This window comes from Equus asinus, chromosome X (assembly GCF_041296235.1).
Source record: "Equus asinus isolate D_3611 breed Donkey chromosome X, EquAss-T2T_v2, whole genome shotgun sequence".
Taxonomy (NCBI): domain Eukaryota; kingdom Metazoa; phylum Chordata; class Mammalia; order Perissodactyla; family Equidae; genus Equus; species Equus asinus.
The window spans coordinates 48,339,639-48,365,828 of NC_091820.1; the positions used below are offsets into that span (position 1 = coordinate 48,339,639).

At 41.4% G+C, this 26,190-nt stretch overlaps 1 protein-coding gene across 1 annotated transcript in view; it reads right to left on the bottom strand.

The window, feature by feature from the left end:
* LANCL3 (LanC like family member 3) overlaps positions 1–24,511 on the bottom strand; it is a 90,960-nt gene extending 66,449 nt beyond the window's left edge. The window contains exon 1 of the mRNA XM_014831776.3: positions 23,667–24,511. Within this exon, the coding sequence (XP_014687262.1) occupies positions 23,667–24,239 (573 nt within the window). The 5' untranslated portion in view covers positions 24,240–24,511. The remainder of the gene's footprint in view (positions 1–23,666) is intronic.
* Positions 24,512–26,190: the final 1,679 nt, after the last annotated feature.

Below are 26,190 nucleotides of genomic sequence, written 5' to 3' on the forward strand. Positions count from 1 at the left end.
CCCACTGTGTATATGTATCTTACTCGGAGGGAGTGCACCTTGGATGTCGAAAGGCTGTTGGACCTTTGCTCCTCCCCTCTACCAAACCTTGCCCTGTCCTATACTCACTGTATTTCCTAGTAATGAATATTGGATTCTGCTAAGAAAAGAACACAGTTTAATCACAGGAGGCAGGGAAATTTTACTTCTAGTTACTTTAGGTGTGGCACAGTTAGTTACCTACGCAATTTCCATTTCTCTCTTCTTCCTAACAGAACCGCAATAGTTTCAAGGTTGCCCAGATAAATATGAGCTTTCCCAGTCTCTCTGTACGGCCATACAACAGTTCTGGTCAATAAATAGATGGAGAAATTTGCTAGAGATTTCTTGGATAGCTTTTGCTTCCCTGATAAGTTCAGACATACTTGGTACAGCCTTCTCTCTTCTTCCTGCCTTGAATACAGACACGGTATCTGGAGTTTCCACACGGATTCTACAACCATGAGGTGGGAAAGGCAAAGAAGTGCAGACACACTGGCCCTGACATCACCAATTCATTGAACAAATGCCAGCAGCTACCCAATTCCAGACTTCTTTATATGTTAGGATAGTAATCCTATCTGTTTAAGCCACTGTAAGTCAGGTTTTCTATCACTTACAGCTAAAAGCCTTGCTAAGTAATACATTTGGCCAGGAAAGAAATCCAGCCTTCACCCTCTGATCTGAGTAGATTTCATTGTTTAAAATAATCCGTTTACTATAATTTGCCTGCTCCTTGGGAATAGAAGCACACCAGGGCCTCACAGTGAGCAATGGCTGCACATAGGCTCTAATAAGCTCTCTCATCACTCCCGTTTCACTCCAGACCACAGAAAGCAATGAAACTATGTTATTAAAGCAGTACTCATTCTCACGCACCATTGACCAATGATCACAAGTTGAAGTTGCCAAGTAAAAGCTGAGGATGTCATTAAGTGGCATAGCACAGAGCTTGCATGATACATCTCTCCCTAGGATTTGAGATTATTATTTTTTCTATGATACTATGCTATGGAATTACCTTCAATATGACATTCATGATAATTCTTTTTCCCAACAGCATGTTCGAATGGAAATAAATTTGGACATTTTTAATGATCAAGGTAAAAAGATCTTAAAGGACACAGACACAAAAGGAGTGGTTTCCAATGTGAAAACTGTCCACAAAGTAATCTGAATGTTTTAGTAAGTGAACATGAGGATGCAGGCAATGACCACTCTAGGTGACCAGGTTAAGCTGCTGGGTGAAGGGCTATACCAGTACCCCGCTTGCTAGTTTGCAAGAAGGGGTACCCCATGAAAGCAGGTGGTTTGAAAGTGTTTAGCATCTTACCATTCAATGTGTGGTCCTCAGACCAGGAGCACTGGCATCACCTAGGAGCTTCTATGAAATGCAGAATCTCAGGCCCCATCCTAGATCTTTAATAGGGTCTCCAGGTGATTCAGATGCATTCGAGTTTGAGAAGTACTGGTTTAGAATTCTAAAAACGTTCCTAGCTAGTTACAACACCTGAAATGAGGAGATGTTAATTATTCCCACTCCAGCAAATGGAAGGCATTGTCCAATATTCAGAGGGCCATAAATGTTGCCTGTGGATACTGCAAGGATTTACAGCATTTTCCATGGCAGCAAAAAGGAAATTTACTCTGCCCGTGGCACCAATGATTAATATACTTGGCTCATCTAAAGATATTAATTTTCCCCTAAAGGTTCATTTATCAAGGTCTCTGAGGTTAATATATATTCCTCAAGATGACAGTGATAACAACAGTTGTTGCTGGAAACTATACTGTGGATATACAGTGCAGATTTTTCCTAAAGACACTTCCTCCTGTCACCTCAACAAGGCAACACAAATATTTTAGAAGTCTGGTATGCTATCTGGTTTATACCACTAGAAAGGATTATCTTGGGCATTTGTGCTACTTGGTCAGACTCAAGAAGGCTGCCAACAGATCATCCATGGCATTATCAAAAGAACTGGGAGCTTATTTACACCCAATCATGGCACCAATTTACTTAAAAAGTAAAATGTACATTTTGCTCTTCTAAGAAGGGTGTGAACATCTAATCAAATACAATCACATTAACCCTGCAGCCTACATCGATTGTGCCAGCCCTGAAATTCAGTGGTATTCTGAACAGTGCGCCAAGGAAAGGAGATTAAATAAACTGAGGTTTACAGAAGTTATTCTAAATTCATTAAAAGTACAAGTGATCACTGGAAGCAGGAACTTTCCAAGACAGTATCAGGATTTCTTGTCCTACAAATCAAGCTGGAAATCCTTGGCAGTAAGATTTCTGCTTCCAGCAGTATAGTGGTCCAGGGCAGTGGTTCTGGAAGTGTGGCCCCTAGCACAGCAGCATCAGCATCACCTGGGAACTTGTTAGAAATGCCAATATTCCCACTCCACCTCAGACCTACCTAAGGCTCAGCGACGTGTTTTAACAAGCCCTCCAAGTGATTCTGCTGGAAGCTAAACTTTAAGAACCATTAAGATCTATGCTGCTCAAACTATCATTGGTGAAGGAGGAATTTTGTTTTGTGTTTTTTTATTTCTAATTTATCATAGACCGATACTCTTGTAAAATAACATACTGATACACTGCCAGAAAATGAAATAAAAAAGACAGAAATACAAGTCCCAATTTTTTATTATTAGATCCAGCTGACAAAAAATTACTTAAGTTCCTAAATGCTTACTCTCAATTTCTGCATTTATATTCTTTTAGATCAGTAACAAATTTGCAGAATGGCACTGGCCTGCAAGCCACACTTTGAATAGCACTGGTCTAGACACTCAGAAAGGCCTTTCCCTATCACGAAGAAACTACATAATTTTATCGATTCTAAGATACACTTTTTTTTTTTTTAACATTTTAACATCTCTGAAATTGAAATGTGTCTCAAAATCTCTATCTGCCTGGAGGCAGTAGGACTTAGCTCTCATGGTCTGTACATGTGCATCAAAACCTCCAAAATGGGTATCAACCACTTGGAAAAAATTCCAGAGACAAAGTGGAACACTCTTTTAAGAAACACTGTATCACCAGTGCTTTTAATGGCACAGAGGACAATACTTCGTGGAAAATCACAGACATTGGTAACACTGAGAAAGTAATTCAGACCTGTTGGAGTGTGAATGTGAGAAAGTTCTATGAATATCATGACCAATTTATCTTGCTTATGTTTTTCTTTTAGGTATACACAAGAGTGACATACAACAAAAATCAATGTCTAAATCACTCTAAAAGAGCTCTTTCAATAAGTATAAAATCCTAAGTGATAAGAAGGATTGTGTCAGTTTAATGGAGTGTTTTTTCTCTTTCTTAGTGGTACATTAAAAATTGCATCTTATAATTGGCAGAATCTTATAACTGATTAAATACTGCAAATCCTTTATGAGACTTATTTACCAACAGTTAGGCTCAAATACAGTAAAAGGCAGCTCCAAGTTCCCCTAAAAAAGCAAAATAAAACAAAAATCTTGAGCTGAAGTATACGTGATCAGCAAGGTATGATTGCCCTGAAGGCAAAATATCTCCTGCACCAAACTGGGAGCCCAGGAAAAAGGCTAAAGTGGTTCTAGGCTGTCAGTATCCCTGAATCCCAGGAGCAGCAAACACAAATCTCTGTAAGGAAGCATCCTCAATTTCGGCACCACATATTAAAATCAACCAAATATATGTGCATAGTGAAAGATCAAAGACCCAAGGATGCAAGCCACTTTGAGTGACAGTATGCAGAAACAACAAACAAGAAAGTTAAATCACCAAGGACTTCCAATATTTAAGTTACCAGATATGGAGCACAAAAACGAATGCATTAAATGCTACAAAAAAAGGTAAAATCACAAAACTTAGCAAGCAGTATGAAACCATGAGAAAGGCTCACCTATAACTTATAGAAAAGAAAAACAAAATTGATAGATATAAAACTCAATGGATTGGTTAAACAGCAGATGAAACGCTGCCCAAGAGAGAACTGGTGAACTGGAAGATAGACCTGAAGAAGTTACCTAAGAAAGCAGCACAGAAAAATACGTAAATGGAAAATGTAAAGGAGAAGATAAGCAATATGAAGTGATACAAAGGTGTAATACATGTCGTTTTGGATCCCAGAGAGAGAGAGAGCTGTGGTTCTCTATCTTGGTTGCACACTAAAATCATCTATAAACTATAAAACTATTGATGCCTAGATTCCACCCCAGGGGATTCTGATTCAATTGTTATAGAGCATGGCCTGGGCTTCAGGAATTTTATAAGCTCCCCAGGTGATTCTAATGTGCAGCCAAGGTAGAGAAACACTGATATAAAAAATGGAGATGATCATAAACTCAGTTTAGTCATCTTAGATATGACACCAAAAGCACAAGTGACAAAAGAAAAAGTAGATAAATTTGGCTTTATAAAAATTAAAACTCAGCACAACTCAACAAAAAATCAAACAACCCAATCAAAAAATGGGCAGGGGACATGAACAGACATTTCTCCAAAGAAGATATATGGATAGTCAATAGGCACATGAAAAAATGCTCATCATCACTGATCATCAGGGAAACACAAATCAAAACTACACTAAGATATCACCTTACACCCGTTAGAATGACAAAAATAACCAAAACAAAAAATCACAAATGTTGGAGAAGTTGTGGAGAAAAGGGAACCCTCATACACTGCTGGTGATGATGGCTGCACAACCCTATGAATACATTAAAACCACTGAATTGTATACTTCAAATGTGTAAACTGTATGGTATGTGAATTATATTTCAAAGTTGTTAAAAAATGAAGAGGCAATATATGAAGGGACAATGGCTGAGAATTTTCCAGAACTGATTAAAGACACAAATCCACAAATATAAGAAGCACAACATATAACAAGCAGGATAATTAAAATGAAATCTACTCTAGACACACTATGGTGAAATTGCAGACAGCCAAAAACAAAGAAATCCCTGGCAATCAAAATTCAGAGGGCATTGTGAACACATTGAAAGCATCACAGCATCTTAACTGCCAGAGACCAGAACTTCCGAACAAGGGACTACACAGAAGGTACCACTTCAGGCCTGAAATCTCTAGAAAAAAACAAAACACTAGACAGTAACAGAAATCAAAGCAGTATTGTTCTGCCTTTGATTCACATTTAGACAGACAGGAACACAGCTTGCCTGATGGAAAACACAGAATGACTTAAGCTTGAAAGCTAAATGTTAAAAGCCCTTTGACACAGTAGTTTTAGTTAGAATCTTTAAGAAGTCATCTGCATCAAGAATTGGGAACTTCTCTGACTGCTGGAAATACTGATGAGGAGTTAGGTATACGTTGGTCAATAGGCAACAGTATAAATCAGAAACAGCTGTGCTATACAGGGTACCACCTTGCTAATTAAAAGCTCATGCTAAGATGAAGAGAAACATTAAGCACAGTATGCTGCAGAAAAATTCTGAGGGTCCATTTTTCCTTCTAATTTCTGCTTTAATTCTCTCTTCAGGTATCTGTTTATTCACGATGGGAAGGACATGATGAGGCATTCATTTCTTAGCTGTAGTAAAAGTATACTTACTGAAAACTGGCTTTGACTCTTCTATACACATATGATTCATAAATATTTAATTTAACAACTATTTGAGGAACAGCATTTTAATATGCAATTAAAGTGACAGTTTGCTATGTTAAGTTCTTTCTTCTTTACAGGAAAAGCACAAGTCCTTCAAAACAAACAAAAAAGAAATTCTAATAGCTGATTAAATGTCTACATCTGTCACTGTTTAACTTATCAAGAGTGCATGCAAGCTCTAAACAGAGGGAGATAAAGGTTGAGAAACATACACAAGATTTTATCACCCACATGAATATAAAACTAACAGATTATTTTAAAAAGCAAAACAGAAATCTTTTTAGATGTCAGGTATTGTACAAGCCCAAAATTATAGTTTCCTAAAAGGTATCTTTAATGTTAACAATCAGAGAGTTCTATGTGTCAGCACAGAAATGCATAAGTGGATCATTTTGACCTGTCACAAGCTGGGCACATTTCTCATTTTGTAATGTAAAAGTGGTAGAATTTTACCACCCTTTAGCCGTAGAAAGGCTGATTGTGAGGGAAAATATGACAATATTCATGACCAACCAAGTATCCTGTACATCAAATACTCAATCCTAAGAGGCTCTGCTGTCAGACTCGTAAAAGCTAAAACATATTTAGGTAGGAGCTCCTTTGAAAATGTGGGTTGTCCCTTCTTGAGCTTCAAATAAGCAGAGTTAGTTTCATGAAATTAAAAACATTTCATCTGCATTACTTCTTTCCTTCCTTCAGCAAATATGTATTAAGAATCTTCTGTTTGCCAAGAGTGTGCTCAATAGTAGTAAAAAGGGAATGGAGATTAAGAGCCCAGAGGTGCCCCAGTTATGCTGCAGGAAAGGCTCCCTCAGAAATACGTAGGATGAAAACAATCATGATATGTGCAGTGAACAGTACACCCAAACGGGCAGCCAGAGATGCTGGGGAAAGGGATGGATTAAGAAAACAGGCTTATCAGAAAAAACAAAAGAAACTCAAGGAACAAATGTGTTAGAAACTTTCAGCTAAGGATTATTTATCTCGTGATTTGCCAGCTTTTTAAAAATTTTTTCCCCACTTTATTGAGACATAATTGACATATAACATTGTGTAAGTTTGAGGTGTACGATGTGATGATTTGATGTATATCGTGAAACAAATACCACAATAAGATTAGTTGTAGTGAACACCCATCATTTCACATAGTTAACATTTGTGTGTGTGGTGAGGATATTTAAGATCCATTCTCCTAGCAACTTTCAAGTATACAACACAGCATTGTTAACTATAGTCACCATGCTTCACATTAGATCCCCAGCACTTATTCATCTTATAACTGGAAGTTTGTAACCTCTGACCAACATCTCTCCCACTCCGGAGGCCCTGCCCAACCACCATAGTCTGCCAAACACCAAACTCTGCTTCCACGAGCTGCCATCTACTTTCAATCCTCGCACTTAATCATCCACGCTTGTCTGCAATACCATCACTACGAGTTCTTTTACCATGTTCTAATCAGGAACTTCTCACCTGTATCTGAATGCCCTCCAGACACTTCCTCTGACTTTTCAAGCTACTGTGAGGAATCTGGGGTGGGAGGGAGCAACTAATTCAGTCCGGAACCCCCAGGACTGATTTAGAAGCTCGGCCCACTCCTTTGAGGGTTCTCTTAAAGAACAGAAACAAGTATTTGCCATTCAGACAACATTTATTTGTATATTTAGGGAATGGGGAACTTTAACACTAATGGTACCACCAGCCCAAGGCAGCAGAAAGATCACAACTTTGAAGAATAAATTGAGTTCTAGACTAGATTCAATCCCTTATCAACTGGGAGCCCTAAGTCCCATGGGTAAATCTTGATTTCTCTCTCTCGTCTTAGATTCCCAACTGATTGGTTCCTATCAAAATTATCCTGCTTGGGCAATAAATATTATCATTATCCTATTCGTCAACCCTATATCCTTGGGAAAGTTACTTAACTTCTTTTCAATGTTTTCTATTTTCTCTTCTGAAAACGAAGGTAGCAATAATTTCTAACTTGAAGAGATATTGTGAGAATTAGACGGGACAGTTTATGTAAAAAGTACTTAGCACACAATGTTCTATATAATTATTAGTTACTATTGGTTGCAATGACTTGGGAGCATTTTAGGATCTTGGAACAGCTTAGGGCCACTGCCATGAAAAAACCATTATTTTGTTCTGCTTTACATAAATAGTTCAACTAGTATTTATTGTATCCTAATTATCTATACTTTCACTTTTCATTATTTTAACTGGGTTCTCTCCTCCTCCTTCCTGGGTACAAGCTTAATAGATGTAGCTCTGACCCTCGTTATTTCACTCAATACTTTATTAAAGGTGACACAACTATTTAGACCATATGGAGATTTTAATTGACAGAGCTATTCAACCATTTAAGCTAATAAAATGTCATCATTTAAATCCTAAGTTAGTGTTACTTATAAGGATACAAGGGATACAGCAAGCCATATTTTTGATGGGGAAATATTTGTTGACAAAATTTACCTATAAATGACATTATATTTGTTATTAGGTAACATTCCATAAATGTTCTCTGATAACATTTCTTAATCATTGAGCAGGAACAGGATACATGTGTAGAACAGAATACAGAAAAATCACAGCCAAAGAGTATAACTTAATTAAGACAAAGAGTCACTTACAGTCATGCACGACATAATGTTTCAGTCAACAACGGACCGCATGGTGGTCCCATAAGATTGGTACCACATAGCCTAGGTGTGTAGCAGGCTACATCATCTAGGTTTGTCTAAGTACGCTCTATGATGTTCGCACGATGACGAAATCACCCAATGACACATTTCTCAGATCACACCTCTGTCTTTAATTGACGCATGACGGTATTCTCTTGGTGCTTGTATTTCTTAAAGAAATTTGTGGGGCCAGCCCAGTGGCACAGCAGTTAAGTGTGCATGTTCTGCTTTGGCGGCCCGGGGTTCACCGGTTCAGATCCCGGGTGTGGACATGGCACTACACAGCAAGCCATGCTGTGGCAGGCATCCCACATATAAAGTGGAGGAAGATGGGCACGGATGTTAGCTCAGGGCCAGTCTTCCTCAGCAAAAAGAGGAGGATTGGCAGCAGATGTTAGCTCAGAGCTAATCTTCCTCAAAAAAAAAAAATTGTGTGCATAGTTTAAAAAGCGAAGAGTTCTTCAAAATACTATCAGGCTCCTGCCTCACCCCTCTCCATCCACATTCTCACTCCTCTGAGGCAAAAATTAAAAAGCTTTTATCTGTATTTTGTTCTAGCTACTTATCTTCATATCTCTAAATGACATCCTTATACAGCTATTTGACTTTTCCATTTTAGGTGCTATTAATCTCCTAACATGGAAGATGAAGATTTAGCTCTCTTATAATCTCTCCATATATACACCTCCTTTTTCAAACACCCAAAAGTTATATCACATATTTGACCAAAACAATATTGATTTGGTGAAACCAATATTTGAGCAATACTATGTGCAATGATTATCATTTCCTTTCTCCTCCTTTCTCCCCCCTCGAAGTTAATAATTGCCTTTTCTTTTTATATCGTTGTTTGGTTTCCTATTTGTCTCTAACAAATTCATGCCAAAAGTTTCCAACAGACCTGCAAAACTCCTCTAGGTACAGCCAAACACATCAGGTAATCCTTTTTTTTTCCTCTTGGCAACATCCCAGCCGTAGCTCTGCTTCAGTACTCACTGGCTGCCTTCAAGGCTGTCTTTTACCATCATTCTAGAAGTTTCCTGTGATTCCACCTGTACTAGAGCTCCAGGTTTTGAGATCCACATTTCCCCATTTCTTGGTTCATTCTCCCTTTGCAACGGACCAAAAGAAATGTTTTGTTTTTGCAGATCTTGCAAACTTATTTTTCTACTCTCATACTTGATAATTTCGAGTACTATAGAATTCTAGTTGATAAAGAATTTTCTCTGCGAATTTTGGAGTCCTTGCTCCATTGTCTTATAGCTTCCTAAGTTGCTATTCAAAGTGCAGCGATAATCCGTTTATGGAACCAGTTTAGTTTTTCTTCTTGGAAGCCTTTAGAAACTCTTCATTCTTTTTCCATCCAACAAGCTGGTGGGCCCCCTCGATCTGGAAATTCATGTCTTTCACTTGTGAAAAATCTTTTTTCCTAATTTTCCCTTCCATTTACTTTGTTCTCTTATATTGGGACTGACTACTGGACAGAGGTTGGACTTCCTCTAGTTCGTCTTTTCTCTTTTTATCAATCTCATTGTCTTTTGGTTGAACTTTCAGGGACATTTCCTCAACTTAATATTCTAATCCTTCTCCTGAATTATTTCTGCTATATTTTTAATTTCTAAGTTCTTTTTCTGTGCTCTGAATATTGCTTTCAATAATATCTTGCTTTTAGTTCATACATGTGATCACTTTCCTCACAATATTAACTAGAGATTTGAGCAGTTCTCTTCTGTTCCTAATAACTGTTTACTCCAAGTTCAGTTTTCTTACTTATTTTGTTATGACCACTGTCTTCCAGATTGGATGCTTCCCTCAAATTTTTTTTTTGCTGAAGAAGATTAGCCCTGAGCTAACATCTGTGCCAATCTTCATCCACTTTATATGTGGGTTGCCACCACACCAAGGCTGACTAGTGGCATAGGTCTGCACCCAGGATCTGAACCAGCAAACCCAGGCCGCTGAAGCAAAGTGTGCCAAACTTAACCACTACACCACAGGCCGGCCCCTCAGTCTTTTGACAGTTGCTGTTTAAGAGTCTCAACCTAAAAAGCTCATTGGGAACTCTAGGTGTGGGAGAGGGCTAGGCAATTGGTGGCCTTTACTGTCAGGTAACAAGGCAGTATAACTGCTTTTTCACTGGGAGGGGTTACCCCTACAAATGTATTTGTGGTTCTTTTTTGTTGAATCTGACAACCATAGACCCTCCTTCAATCTACCACTTGGGAGACAAGTGTGTCTGCCACTGTTCTTGGAGTTGAGCTGAGGAAGGGGCTACGTGGATGGGGGCGGGGGATGGGACTGGGGCGATGTCTCACCATTCAGCATGTAATCTTGCCGTTTTCAGTGAAGTACCTCATCTTTGCCCTTGACTGTGTCTTGGCCCTCAAAACCCAGAGCTTCTTTAATTCAGTCTGTCAAGAACATGAACACTAAGGCTTCTACTAAGGTCTGGAGGGCCCATGTATGGAAACTGTCGATGTTCCTTCCAGAACCCCTCAGACCATTCCTATTGATTCTGTGAACCCATCCCCCAGTGTCCATGTGCTTTGCTTCTAACAACTCTCACTTGCAGCCTTCTTCAGAGTCCTACTTTTGGGCCACAAGAGCCAGTCTGGCAACATGCCAAAAGAGCTGGACGTATCTGGAAGATTATATGCCTATCTCCTAGCTGTAGTGAATTACTGGTGCGAGAGTATGCCTCTAGTCAAGACAAACTTTGAGATGTAATTTAGACTCCATAGCTCCCCTACAGGATGACACAAAGGCTGGGACTTAGCCTAAAATCACACCTTTGCTTGGCTTCCTACCCTTCATTGTTTCCCCCACTCCCATTCTGGTTTCTCCTGGGAGCACGTCCTTAATGAAGCACTTCCACATAAATCTACACCTCAGAGTCAGTTTTTGGAGAGCCTGGCCTAAGACCATCATCTAGTTGCTTGGGTTTGGGAAAGGATCCAGGAGTCTAACCACTGTACCAACCTTGCAACCAGTTCTGTTTTCAGACCTGACCCAAACCCCCACTATCACCAAAGGTTTCTAGAACTTCTAATTCCTGAACCTTTCTAACGTACCAGGAAGCTTAGACTCACAGGCTTCTGGAAGTTTGGGACAATTGTAGAGCATTTTCTTGTGCTGTCATTTTTACTCAATTTTAAGTTAAACTTCAGAAACAACTTGAGCTTCACAGAGTCGAGTTTAGGCTATTCTTCCAAATGTCTTGAGGTACAACTCCCTCTCCAGGTGGTAGTGTGTACTTTAGCAGAAAAGCATGCAGAAGTCTTAACTGACTTCAATCTCTCGAAATTAAGCTCTAGAGTCAGACGACTGTGGGTTCAACTACTTTACCAGCTGTATGATGACAGACAAGTTACTGAACTTCTCAGTCACAATGTTCTCCCCTGAAATGAATATGCTTATCACAGTGCCTGTCATATAGTTAAGTCCTATCCTTTGAGTTATTTTCTAGGGGTGATAAGTTCACGGTACTACCACCATATGCCTTCACTTAGTTTTCACATTTCAGAGATATTTGGCCAAGGTTAAAGGTACAGTCTAAGACAGCGGTTCTAAAAATGTAGTCTCCAGGTGAGCAGCAGCATCACCAGGAACTTGTTAATAGTGCAAGGTTTCAGGCCCTACTCCAGACCTACTGAACCAGAAACTCTGGAGATAGAGCCCAGCCATGTGTGTTATAACAAGTGCTCCCGGGGATTCTAATGCACATTCAAGTCTGAGAAACACTGACCTAAGTCCACAAATCAGAGAAAAATATAACAGACCCCCATGGAGACGAAGGCCAAGACCTAGAGCCAGTTGGTGTTGTACTGAGGGTTGTAAGCAGAACTAGTGAATACACATAACTTAATGATTAGGGACAGGAGGAAGCCATAATTAAACCTTTATTAGTAGTGTAGGTGTAAATATTAAGATCATCATGTTATCAACGAATATAAATAGGAGCTAAGAGCTAAAGAGTAAAATGTAGATTTCAGTTTGTAAAACTGACAGTGAGTCTATACCACATGGTCTTGAATGCAAATAGAAAAGTGCATTAATGCAAGAAAAACAATTTCTGGGCCCAGAAGCTGAAGAAACACTTGAAAGAATCCTTAATTTTATTAATCCTTTTCTGAAACAAGCTACCAAATATACATGCCCTGGAACGTTTGCTGAGGAAAACTCATTTGAAGTTGTCACCTTGCCAGAGACACAACTATTGAAATTCATCTGAAATTCTGAATTAGTGCCATGCAAGCAAATGATCTTTAGAAGCAAAGAGAACTTAAGAGCCAGAAAGAGCTTCTTGAATCCGCCACTCAGATTCTGGGAGAACAGAGGAAGAAACAAACATTCCAACATCGCCTGCACAGCAATTTACAGTTGCTTAAACCTAATTAGGTGATTTACTCTGAAGAGTACAAATGAGAGACACAGGAAAGCCAATTCCTAGAATAAGTCCACAAAGAGCCTGAAATTTTAGAAAGAGAAAAGAACAGTCCTTTTCCTGGAAGAAGCAAAGTGCAGAGGGTAACTTGCACAGGTTCGTGTTTCAGGGGTGATGACCAGCCACTCAATTTACTTTGACACATAATCTCTCTGAGCTGCTCAGCTTAATCTCCTGCATGGCAGAGCAGATGATATTTCCCTCCAGCCCTTTATGGCCTCTGTGTGGAGAACTCAAAGCTTTGCTGTAGTGATCAGGGACAGAGCAGCTCTGAATACCACAGGGAATATTAGGCTGAATGCCCACAAAACATACCTATGTTATTTAGCCAATGCAGAGTCTCACTTCACATCAATAACACTTGAAATACTAATAAAATAATGGACGACTTATACAAAGTCTTTGTGCTAGCAGACCCTCTGCTAAGCACATTACATGCACATTCTCAGTGGATCTTCATAACACACCTATAAGGTGAGTGCTCCTTGTATTGCATTTTGCACATGAGGAAATGAAACCTCAAAGATGTTAAGTAACTTGACTAAGGTCAACCAGTTACTATGGTGGAGCCAGAGGATTCAATCCTTGCTACCTGACTCTGACAGTTCTGTTCTTAACCACGATGTTTTAATGTCTTCATTGAGAGTGCAACCTATTTCAACAATCTCAACTTGTGATACATGTGCAATTCTCTTTGCCTCACAAGAAAAGAAGAAAACATTTCAAATAGCAAGATTAAATGAGGGAAATGTGCATGAGGACACTACTTCCTTTCTGGTTGAGCATTGGATCTCTTCAGCCTTAGATAGCTATAAAGTCTGTTAGGAATGTGGCTCCCTCCTAAAGTCATTGTATGAGTGGAGATTCAGCCGGTCCCTACAGTGCTTGCTTTGAGATTGGTGATGCTTTGGTTGCTATGGACACCAAATTTAAACACACCACTGAGCACAGGGAATCTATTCCATGCAAAGCAATGGAGCCAGCAGATGGGCTCAGTAACAGCTAACTGCACATAATGCTATGACCAATATTTGTTTTGCCACCTCTCATTTAGATGATTCTCTCACCCGTGAAGTCTGTAAGACTAACTCTCATCTGGGAAACAGCTTCTTTATGGCCCAGGTAGCAACACACACACTTCAACGTGTCAAAGTCATTCATTTGTCTGAGTTGTTGAATGGGTAAAGCTATCGAGAAAAGGAAATCTGATCTTACACAAAACACTTCTTGTTCAGCTTGCTAAAAGAAAGAATGGATCAGATGACTTCTTGAAAATCCAGTTTGTCTAAGTGGCTAGCACCCCAAGAATAATGAGCCTGTTAACTTGGTAGATTTCCCTAGTAACTAAATCCATAAAGAAAATAATTAGGAAAAGACAAGAGCCACTTAGATATATATAAATAATGCATGAGAACATGTTTTTCTTTGGAACAAACCAAACATCCAAGGTATTGTACTTAATTAATGAATGTAGGTCAGAGATCAATTAGTAAAAGTGAATCACAAAGAGAAACACTTACTTGGATACATCATGGACTGTCAGCAAGTTTACCAAGAGATTATCACCACATGGGGATATTAAAGGACCTCCCTGCCACATGGCGGGAATCCATTGTGTAGGAGTCGGTCATATGGCAAACATCACTTATTAAATTAACCAGCAAAAATGAAATTAGCCAAGTTAATAATTTATACAATCTATCGTTTTCACATTCAAAGGTCAATAAATATAGTGAAATTCCATTAAAACAACCGCCTTATAGAACACTGGGAGGTGAAGTTACTGGCAAAATAAATAATTCAGTACGTTTAAAAGCATTTTCATTATGCATATTTCCCCAATTTATTTATTCAGTAACAAAATTACAAGCCATGCTCTCTTCAAATAATTATAATACAAATAATAAGTTTAGGTTTTAGTGGAACGTATATTAACAGATGAAAAGGTATAAACAAATTATATCTAAGGAAATCTGGGTTATTTTGAGTAGGTCTGTTAAATCACTGTATCAGGAAAAATTTAAAAATAAAAAGGAAAATGTCTAAGCATAGTCAATTTAAATAAATTCAGAGTTGGAGGCAGCACTACTTTACGTAGCATGGGTGAATTTAACTGAATGATGCTAAAATGGGTGCGGTTCCATGAGCATAAAGATCATTTTTTCTATCTGATCTAGGAATGTCATAATAAAGTGTCTCTTATTGTTATGAAATAATTTAAAAAATTTAAGACCGCTGGAACGTGGTCTATTTGCACCTTTAATAAACCATGTGTATATGGTACAAAATTATATTTATCAGAAAAAAGAAATCTGTGCACTCATTCATAGACATTAACAGAGGCCTTAAAACCGCAAGGAGATGTGCCAGGCAGTGAATCTTTCCTTTAGCATAAACTATGAACTAGAGAGCTGATATTCTGGCATTCATGGAAGAAATCATTTCAGTACAAAGAATGAACAATGAAAATCACGAAGTTTTGGGAGATCAAATGTACTGATAGGCAATCCCATAAAATTAAGGAAAAAATAGTGATCTAGAGCTTTTTACTCATGTCTGTTCAATGAACCAGCAGCAGCATCACCTGGGAGCTTGTTAGAGATGCAGTATCTCGGGCCTCACCCCAAACCTAATGAATCAAAACCTCATTTTTAACAAGATCCCCAAGAGATTTGTGTGCACATTCAAGTGTGAGGAGCACTAATTCAAAGCCCAGATTTGGCAACCAGCCTGTGGGGGATGAAACCCCATCTCTGCCACTGACTAGCTGTGTAACCTGGAACAAGTTCTACAACCTCTGTGCCTCATTTCCCTCACTGGGTAGGATGGAGATAGTAATGGTGCCTATGTCATAAGGCTGCCAGCAGTATTAAATGACATAATATATGTCAAGTGCTTATGACAGTGCACGATAAGTGATCAATCCATGTTAGTTCTTATATCTTCTTGGCAATCACAGGGATTGAGGCATCACACATCCTGATTTCAAACTATATTACAAAGCTATACTAATTAAAACAGTATGGTACTGACACAAAAGCAGACACATAGACCAAGGGAACAGAATCAAGAGCCCATAGACAACTCCCTAAATACATGGTCAACTAATATTTGACATGGGAGCTAGGAATACTCAACAGGGAAAGGACAGTCTCATAAATAAAGGGTGCTGGGTAAAGTGGATAATCATGCAGAAGAATAAACCTGGACTCCTATGTTACAATACTCACAAAAATTAACTCAAAATGGATTAAAGACTTAAAACCTGAAACTGTAAAACTCCTAAAAGAAAACATATGGAAAAAGCTCCTTGACATTGGTCTTGGCAATGATTTTCTGGATATGACACCAAAAACACAAGAAACAAAAGCAAAAACTCAGTAAACAGGATTGCATCAAACTAAAAACCTTCTGCAGAGCAAAAGAAACAATTAACAAAATGAAAAGTCAACCCACAGAACAGGAGCAAATATTTGCAAACCATATTTTGGATAAGGGATTAATATCAAAAATAAATAAAGAACTCACACAACTCAATAGCAAACACCACCTCAATTAAAAAAGGGGCAGAAGAACCGCATAGACGCTTCTCATTTTTGTTGGGTTGTATGAGTTCTTTATATTTTGGATATTGACCCTTTATCCAATATATGATTTGCAAATATTTTCTCCCAGTTGGTGGGTTGTCTCTTCGTTTTGTTGATGGTTTCCTTTGCTGTGCAGAAGCTTTTTAGTTTGATGTAGTCCCATTTGTTTTTCTCTTCCGTTTCCCTTGCCTGAGGAGATGATATCAAAAAATGGGTAGAAGACATGAACATTTTTCCAAAGAAGATATACAAATGGCCAACAGGCACATTAAAAGATGTTCAACATCACTAAATATTAGGGAAATGCAAATCAAAACTACAAGGAGATCACCTCATACCCGTCAGAATGCCTATTATTAAAAAGACAAGAAATAACAACTGTTGGAAAGGATGTGAAGAAAAATGAACCCTCATACACTGCTGGTGGGAATGTAAATTGGTGCAACCACTATGGAAAACAGTATGGAGATTTCTCAAAAAACTAAAAATAGTAATATCATATGATGCAGCTATTCCACTTCTGGGTATTTACCCAAGGAACATGAAAACACTAATTCAAAAAGATATCTACACCCCTATGCTCACTGCAGAATTTTTCAAAATGACCAAGACTTGGAAGCAACCTAAGTGCTCATCAAAGGATGAATGGATAAAGAAGATGCAGTGTGTGTGTATGCATGTATACACACAATGGACTATTATTCAGCCATAAAAAAGATGAAATCATGCCATTTGTGACAACATGGATGGATGTTGAGAGTATTATGGTAAGCGAAATAAGTCAGACGGAGAAAGACAATTACTGTATGACTTCACTCACATGTGGAAGATAAACACACAGATACAAAGACCAGATTGGTGATTACCAGAGGGGAAGGGAGTGCAGGGAAGGCAAAAGGGGTAAAGGGACACACGTGTACAGTGATGGATGGCAACTAGACTTTTGGTGGTGAACATGATGCAGTCTACACAGAAGTCAAAATATAATGATGTACACCTGAAATATATAATGTTATAAACCAATGTGACCTCAATAAAATAAGTAAAAAACACAGTAAGATATCACCTCACACCTGTTAGCATGGCTGTTATCAAAAAGACAAGAGAGAAGTGTTGGTGAGGGTGTGGAGAAAAGAGAACCCTTATGTACTGTTGGTAGGAGTGTAAATTGGTACAACAACTATGGAAAACAGTACGGAGTTTCCTGAAAAAAATAAAAATAGAACTACCATATGATCCAGCAATCCCTCTTCTGGGTATTTATCCAAAGGAAATGAAAACAGGATCTTGAAGAGATATCTGCATCCCATGGTCATTGCAGCATTCTTCACAATAGCCAAGGAAGTAGGAGGTCATGAGACAGACCTTGCCAAGGGATGCCAAGGGGCAGACACTTTGGTAACCACCCAACAGCCATTCCCCTCTTCTTTCTTCTCAGAACTTGCACCCAATGACAGAGGTTAGAACTGAAGGAGACTAACCTTCCCAGCCTCCCCTGAAACCAGAAGTGGCCAGCACTGGGCCAGTGACCAAGCGCTGGGTCATCAGGCAGAATGGAAATTCTTCAAGGATAGAATGTTCTACATGATAAAAAGAGGCAAGAAAAAAGCCTCAGACCATCCCTTTCTACTTCAGCTGTATGGGGACACAATGTTTGAAATGGCAGCAGCCACCATGCAACCTTGAAGAGTGATACAGCTCACACACCAAGAATAGCTGAGGAAAAGGAAAGGCTTGGGTTCTGATGACTTCCCTGAGGCTGAACCAATCCTGGAATGGCCCAGCTTTACACTGTCTGTAAAGTGAGGTAATAAATATTCCCATTATTTAGATCACGTTTTATTGAACATTCTGGTATTTGCAGCTAAAAGCACCCCCACTTATACAGCTGCCAACCACCTGCCTTAGGAATGAGCTGAGGACCCAATTAACAATCTAATAGTTTTTTAAATCATGTTAGGAAGATAGATTCCTTGTATTGGGTATAATTTTCTATGTGATGTTCAGAATCACTTTTGATTTTCTGTTAGCAGAAGCAAAAGGGAATAACAGTGATTTCATTAAGCAGCTACCCTGTGCCAAGCACTACACTAGGCACTTTATCTAGGCTGAGTCATCACAGCAACTTCCAGACCAGTCCCTTTTGGCTGGGAAAATAAAATCCCATCTATATTTTTTCAAATCTTATTTAAACAATTTAACATTTCCTTTCATTACAAATGCAGACCACAAGCCACGAGTAGTACTTGTGACTTTGCCACCTATAGAAATCACAGATATATTCATATCACACTGCAGTTGTTGAAGATATCTCGAAATATCATTGACCCTCATACATTTCAAAAGTACCATAATCCTTAAGCCTGCTGCAAAATCTTAATGTGTTAATAAAGAAGCACATACGCTACTGCATTACACATTTTTTTAAATGTTTTCGTTACTGAATGTCGATATAATTGGCTTCCTTTGTAATCCTGTGTGCTTTATTTTATGCGTCTAAAAATGTTATTCTAAGAGGTACTGTAGGTCTCAGCAGATTTACAAAGGAGTCCTCGGCACAAAAGGGGTTTAAATTTCCTGTAACCAGTCCCCCTTGTGACCATTCTTAATACTGTTCAATCCACTGTCCATGCAGAAAACCAGAGCGATCTTTTTAAAAGGTAAATAAAACGAAGACCTTCCCCTGTTTAAACCTGAAACAAATGCAAACTCCTAAGTTTGACCCACCTGGCCCCACAGGATCTATTTTACCCTGCTCATGGCTCCTTCCCAGTCTCAAACTCCTCTGTCCCGCAGCCTTCCCTCACCCTGCTCCAGCCATGCTGGCCACCTTCCATTTCTTTGAAATCTCCAAGCAGTTTCCCACCTTGGGGGCTTTGTCCTTGCTATCCCCTTTGCTTGGAAAGCCTGCTCTTAAAGCAGCCACTTCATTCTCATGCTTCAGTGAGGAGCCAGGACATCACCTCCACAGAGAAGCCTTCCTTACTAATGTATGCTAGGCAGCAACCCTCCCCCAGTTGCCTGCCCCGCCCCCAGTTATTTCCTGTTTACTTCCCTCAGAGCACTTCTAACAACATAATTATATTGATTTTTGTTCACTACTAAATCCTGGCATCTAGTAAGGAGGCCTGGCATACGTAGAAACCTGACACTCATTGAATGAGTGACTAAACAACAGAATAAGTGAATGAAGAAGCTATTATTAATCCACTTTACAAGTGAGGAAATTGAGGCTCAAAGATGTTAAATTATTTGTCCAAGGTCACCCAGTGGCAAAGTTATTATTTTAACTATGCTCCCTAGGCCTCCCCTTAATCCCTCCACCATTTTTTCTAACTTCCTTTTCCCTGCTACATTTCCACCAATCTGGAAAGCAGAATAAACCCAATTCAAGCTTTTATGGTGTGATTTCTTGGGACTTCAGTGCCCCATTGCTCAGATATATGCCTAACAAAACCTCAAAGCTACTTCCTTTGAGTATTTCCAGGAGGGCCAAATTAAACAAAAATATATCAGGGCTAGCCTGGTGGCGCAGCGGTTAAGTGCACACGTTCCGCTTTGGCAGCCCAGGGTTCGCCGGTTCCGATCCTGGGGGCCGACATGGCACCGCTTGGCAAAAGCCATGCTGTGCTAGGCGTCCCACGTACAAAATAGAGGAAGATGGGCATGGATGTTAGTTCAGGGCCAGTCTTCCTCAGCAAAAAGAGGAGAATTGGCAGTAGTTAGCTCACGGCTAATCTTCCTCAAAAAAAAAAAAAATATATATATATCACCTGGATAGAGTGGTTCTGTCTCTGCATGTCTGTTTCTCTCTACGTGCACACGGATTTTCTTCATCTCATGCACATAAACACAAACAAAATCAAATGGAAGAAAATTCAGAAAAGGGTAAACTAAGGAAGAAAAAAATTAGATAAACCTGGGGTAAATGCTAAGTAAACAAAAATACATGGATAAGGCACTGTATGCAAGTTTATGTGGACCACAATTCTGGCCATATGCTTCCTAGTAACCAACATAAAGTGAGAAACAGTCAGTTACACGATATATTCTGAAGATTTAAAAAATTCAATTTCCAGGAGGAACACAACTAGTTCTATTTCTAAGTCCTGAAAGAAATTCCTTTTGTGGGTCCTCATAATGAAAACACGGTAGGATATAGTAATCAGTATTCTAAGCTACAACCTTATAAATATATCAAGCTTCATAGAATTGTGTCTTATAACATACCTTAATAGACGTGGCTAGTATAACGCCAAACCCTATGCAGTATTGTATTGCCTTGCTAGTCAAAGTGTGGTCCTTGGGCCAGTAGCATCAGCGTCATCAAGGAACTTGTTAGTAATGCAGAATCTCAGGCCTGCTGAATCCAAATCTCTTTTATTAACAAGATCTGCGGGTGATGCCTATGAACATTCACGTTTAACAAGCACCAGTCTAACGGTTAAGCTTGATCTGAGGCAAAATTTGTAAGAAACTAGCATTCATTTAGTTCATTCATTCAACCAATATTTACTGAGACTGGCGGTAGGATTTTTTAAATGTGACACCAAAAGCACCACCATAAAGGAAAATATTGATAAATGAGACACCATTAAAACTGAGTGATAATGCTAGCCAGAGAGTGGACAACATTTGCAACACCACCAAACAAAAGGCAAGTTGAATACCTAAATGTGTATCACGCACTGTCCTAATGCTGGGAATACAGCAATGAAACAAACTCTCTGCTCTTATGGAGCTTCCATTCTAATCGGTGAAGACAAACAAAACAAGTAAAATGAAACAAGAAAGGGGCATAAGTCAGGGGACAGGGTTGCAATTTTAACAGGCCTCAGTGAGGAGGCAACAACCCGTACGAGGTCAGGGAGCTAGCTATTAAACTAGCTAGGGAGAAGTATTCCAAGCAGAGGGAACAGCAGGTATAAACACCCTGAGACAGTAGAATACCTGAAACAGCAAGGCCAGTGTGGCTGAAGCAGAGTGAGCAAGAAGCGGAGTAGCTATGCAGGGGACCAGATCATGTGGGACCTTGTCAGCCATTTTAAGTATCTTAGCTCTAACTGCGAGTGAGATGAGAAGCCACTGGAGAAAAGGTAATAGGAAGCCATTGCAGGATGCTGAGCAGGGAAATGACATAATGAAGTGTTCTTAAGAAGATTGGTTTCTCAGAGGTACGTGGAATGGCTTGAGTGAGAGACTCTAGCTCAGAGGATACTGCACTAATCCCAGTAAATGGCGATTCATTCATTCAACTATTAGGTGCCAAAGATGTGCCAAGTAGTGTGGGGAGGATCTAGCCTAGGGTGATAACTGAGGGAACTGCCAGAGGAAAGGGAATACAAATGTCATTGGAGAGAAAGAAACCCAGGACACAATGACAGATTATTTAGAGAAATAACAGAAGTTCACAATTCACTTTAATCAAGGTTTGTGAATCATCTACTGAGGGCAAAGCCATATGCTGGCTAGGACATGGGAGTGGGGATGCTGCATAAGACTTGTATATTCCCCTCCAAGGGCTTCCAGCCTGGCATGCTTAGCCCCTGCCCTGCACCTTTCAAGCCTGAACTTGGATTGCCGCAGCCGAGGCCACCCCTGAGACAAGCTGATTTGCTCAGGTTAGGAGCTGTTTTTTTACCCTCAGAGCTTGAGCTATCTCCTGGGAGCAGGGGCCAAAGCACCTCAACTTGATTAGTATAAACAGAAAGATCTGGTTTGGCAGGAGGGCAGAAGAGAGGTCTTAATAAATGTCTTTGTGGATCAGCATTGCAGACTGGCCCTGGGCCACCAGTTTTGGGGCAAGAAGTCCTTCTGGTCTGTTTCCACCTGTATGACCTGATGGGTCTCCCACTCTTCCCCATTCCATTCTGGAGAAAAAGCCCCAAGGCATGGAAAGGGAAAGAAGCAAGTCTAAGGAAAACAACTGGGGGAAAAAGAACAGATTTGAAAATTGCCTATTGCCAGACTGCAAGATCTGAGGCGCAGATGCAAATATAATGCAAATGATATGTAAATAGCCCTGTGGCCTTCTAAAAGGTTTTATACAACTGGAAGGGCCCTTGGGAAACTGCTAGCAGATAAGTGACTCAGAGGCAGAGAGAACTATTTCAAGACAACTTTGTCACACAGACCTTTGCTGCCCTGCTAGCACAGTGCAGTCTTTAGTAATCTTTTATTCTCACTTGAATCAACCTCACCTGCTATAAATAAAAAAAAAAATCAAGTCTGCCTCTGCAGAGGTTATCTAAGTTAATTACACTTTTAAAACACTGTGTACCTTTAATTTTTTTTTTCAAATGCCTCTCACCCAAATAAAGCCAAGTTAAATGTGTCACTTCCTCCCTAGAACAGTATTTGCCTCCAGTGGGTTATGAATGAAAGTGACTCTCAGTTCTAGTTACTATGATCCTTTGGAGGACTTTTTTTCTTACTCCACAGGAACTGGTACATTCTCTTCTAATATCCACACGCTGTATTTGAAGTGAATCCAGAAAAACAACTCATATAGTTGTGAAATCTAATTCACTTCAAGGAGCCACTGGAAAGCTATTCATTAAGAAAACCTGCCCCGTCAAGCATGCTGTCCTCTTGACAATCCTAACTACACATTTTAAAATGAAAAACGCACATTCAATTACAACGGGGTAAAATTCTGTCTACATTTATGTATTTAAAAGAAGACACCTCCATCAGACATGTATTTTATAACAGCCATGAGATGAACCGAATAGTAAGCAACACGGTAAGCACATCAGACCTACAGCTGGGCAGTAAGTCTGGGTTACAGACCCAGGGGTCACAGACGCAACTTTCCTCCACATTAGTGATGGAGACAATGATAGTATCATCAGCCCCCAAACTTCCACTACTTTGCTAGTACTCTAACATTCGAGGATGCTTCAGCTTTTGACAGAAGACTCAAAGGAAGGGAAATCCCTTCCATTTTCAAGGGTTTTTTTTTTTTTTAACCTTATTTGAAACGGCCTCCAAACTGCTACTGGGCGAAAAGGCATCTGGGGAGATGCCACGGTTAACGTAAAACACCAACAAAGCGCAAAGACTCGGCATCCCAACAAATGAGAAACTTAAAGAGAGACGGGGGAACACGGACAAAAGGAGAGAAACCTCAAGAGACTGAAGAAACGACAGCGCCCAAGAAAAACAAAGAGAGACAGCGAATAGCCAGGGGCGCTGCTCCCGGGGCTGGGGGTCCCGGGCAGGGCTGCGGGGCCGCGCGCGGCGAGGCGGGGCGGGACGCGGCCGGGCAGGCAGCGAGCACCCCCTCGCGGCCGGGGCTGCCTCTTACCTCCTGGGCGAGTTTCTGCTTGAGCACCAGCGCGGCGCACAGGTAGCCTGCGCGGCCCACGAACAGCTCGTCCGAGCCGCACTCCAAGAAGGAGACCGGCGCGCAGACGGCGCACAGAGCCCGGAACTTGCCCAGCGGCTGCACGTAGTCGGAGCGGCCCAGGGCGTGGTACACGAGCGTGGCCACAGCGTACACGCCCGCACCCCCGAGCAGGAAGGCGGCGCGGGTGTCGGCGTCCGGCTCCCCCCACTCCTCCGCGCGGGCGCACGCGTCTATGAGGCGCTTGGCCGAGCGCAGGTAGCGCTCCCGGGCCGCGGCAAAGAGGGGGCTCTGCGAGACGTGGTAGAGCATGTAGGCCACCCCGGCCACGCCGCCGTACAGCCCACCTTGGCAGCTGCTGGCCGCGGCCGCCGCCCCCCGGGCCTCAGCGCCGCCCCCGAGCGGGGGCAGCTCCTGAAGGATGCGCTCGATGGTGGCGGTGACCAAGGGCGCCACTGCCTCCTCACACTGGCCCGCCAGCAGGCTGCCCTGGTAGTCATCGAAGCGGTTGGCGAAGCAGCGCTTGGTGTCCATGCTGCTGCCCGTGCCCCTCAATGCCGAGCCGGGGTCCGCTTGAGGGCGCGCCCTGCAGCCCCACGCACCGCCTCTCGCTGTCCGAGGCACTCGGGATGGCGCTGGATGCGGCGGGGATGGAGCAAGGAGGCTGAGACGGGAGGTGACAAGAGGAGGCGGGCGCGAGGAAGAAGCTCGGAGCGGATTGCCAAGTGGGGCACCGGGCTGCCGCGAGGCTCCCGAGTGGCCCCAGCGAGCGCGGGGGATGCGCGTCGTACGCCCCCCTCCCAGAGGCCGCGCCCTCCCCGAACCCGCCCCCTCCTGCGCCGCCGCAGCTTGGCCGCCTCTCCACCGGGCGGAGGTGATCTCCGGCAGGACCCACGCGGGGCCCGCGCCACTCCTCCCGCCCCGCCCCCGGCTCCTCCCCTCCCGGCAGAAGGCCAGGGACGCGCGGGACACTGATCCGGAATGCTGAGTCTGGGCATGCATACCCCTGACGGTGGAGGTGAAGACCACGAGTCTCTTGTATACTCAAAGTGTGGTCCTCGAGCCAGCAGATCGGCATCACCTGGGAGCATGTTACAAATGCAGCATCTCGGTCTTCGCCCCAGACCTACTGAATCAAAATCAGCATATTTAGCAAGATCCCCAGGTGATTCGCAGGCACATTAAAGGTTGAGAAGCCACTGAGCCAGTCTAGAGTACTAGGGAAAACCTGAGCGCCCTCCTGAAACTTGTTTTTCATCTCGGTCGCTTTGGAGTGCTCATTCTGAATGTTTCAATCCCAAAGATCTGAGGAGTTTGAGTGTATCAAGTTTCATGCATAAAACGGTGAAATGCCCCACTGAGAAAATCTTTCTTGGCCTTGATCGTGTTGTTTTTCTTGGAGTATACAGGAGTAAAAATTCAAAACCACACCAGGTTAAGGTAAGAGAGTGGGGGTTCTTTCTCCTACTCTAGAGACCCCTCTCCCATGCATGCCCAATAAATGTCTTGAGGTTATTAACTGGTTAATATAAGGGTAAACGCACGCAGCATGAGATTTTAATTTGGCTTTTTTTTACTCTTTTCTGAATGCTTTTGGTTGCTTCCTTCCCTCCTTTTCTTCTCATGTTTTGTCCCTTCTGCTTTCCTTCCACAAGTGTTATTCAGGGTTTCCTATGTGTCCTGGACCCTGGAAATAGATGGATAAACAAGACAGACATGGTCCTAGACCTCCTGGAGCTTACAGTCCAGTGGGAAAGACAGAAAATGAACAATTAACAGAATGGCCTTTCTTTTGCTCAGCTGTTTTAAAATCATTCTACCTTTCCCAAAGTGTTGACCACGGAAGGTCAAAGAGGTCACCTCTCCCCGGGGTATTTGCATTTTGATGGGGACTGTACAAGACACCGAAGAATAAGCTCACGGAAAGCTTTCTGACACTGTGTGGGGAGAGCAACTACTCCACTTACTTGAAAGGCTAGTTTTGTTTGGAGGCAATTTTTTTCCTCAAAAGTGTTAATTGTCACCTTTATTTGGAAGCCGAGATTAAATAGCCTGCCCCTCCATCCTTGCTTGATGCATTCTGGAAAAGGAGCTCAGTTTGCCAAGATTACTGCCAGGACTGACACATCCACAGAGTAGATGGTATGGCCTCCATCCTCCTACAATGCTGCCAAAACAGGTTTCTCTTTAATTATAATAAAAAAGCTAAGTCCACTTTGGGGCAGGGAGCTTGATGGCTTAAGGGCATCAAAGGAGCAGCTGGAATGGTCTGTTTCTGTCGGGTCTTCTTCCTCTTCCGTCAATCACAGTAGGCATTGGGAGTGATTTTTGTCCCTTCAGACAGGAGACATGAAATGCAAAACTTCATGGGCAGAAATGAAGCCTAATTTCACTTCATTCCTCCGCACCTCCCCCTTGTCATGAATCTAGAGGCAACTCTGTTAATTCTGACTCTGGTTATCCTTCCACACAGCCCAGAACCAAG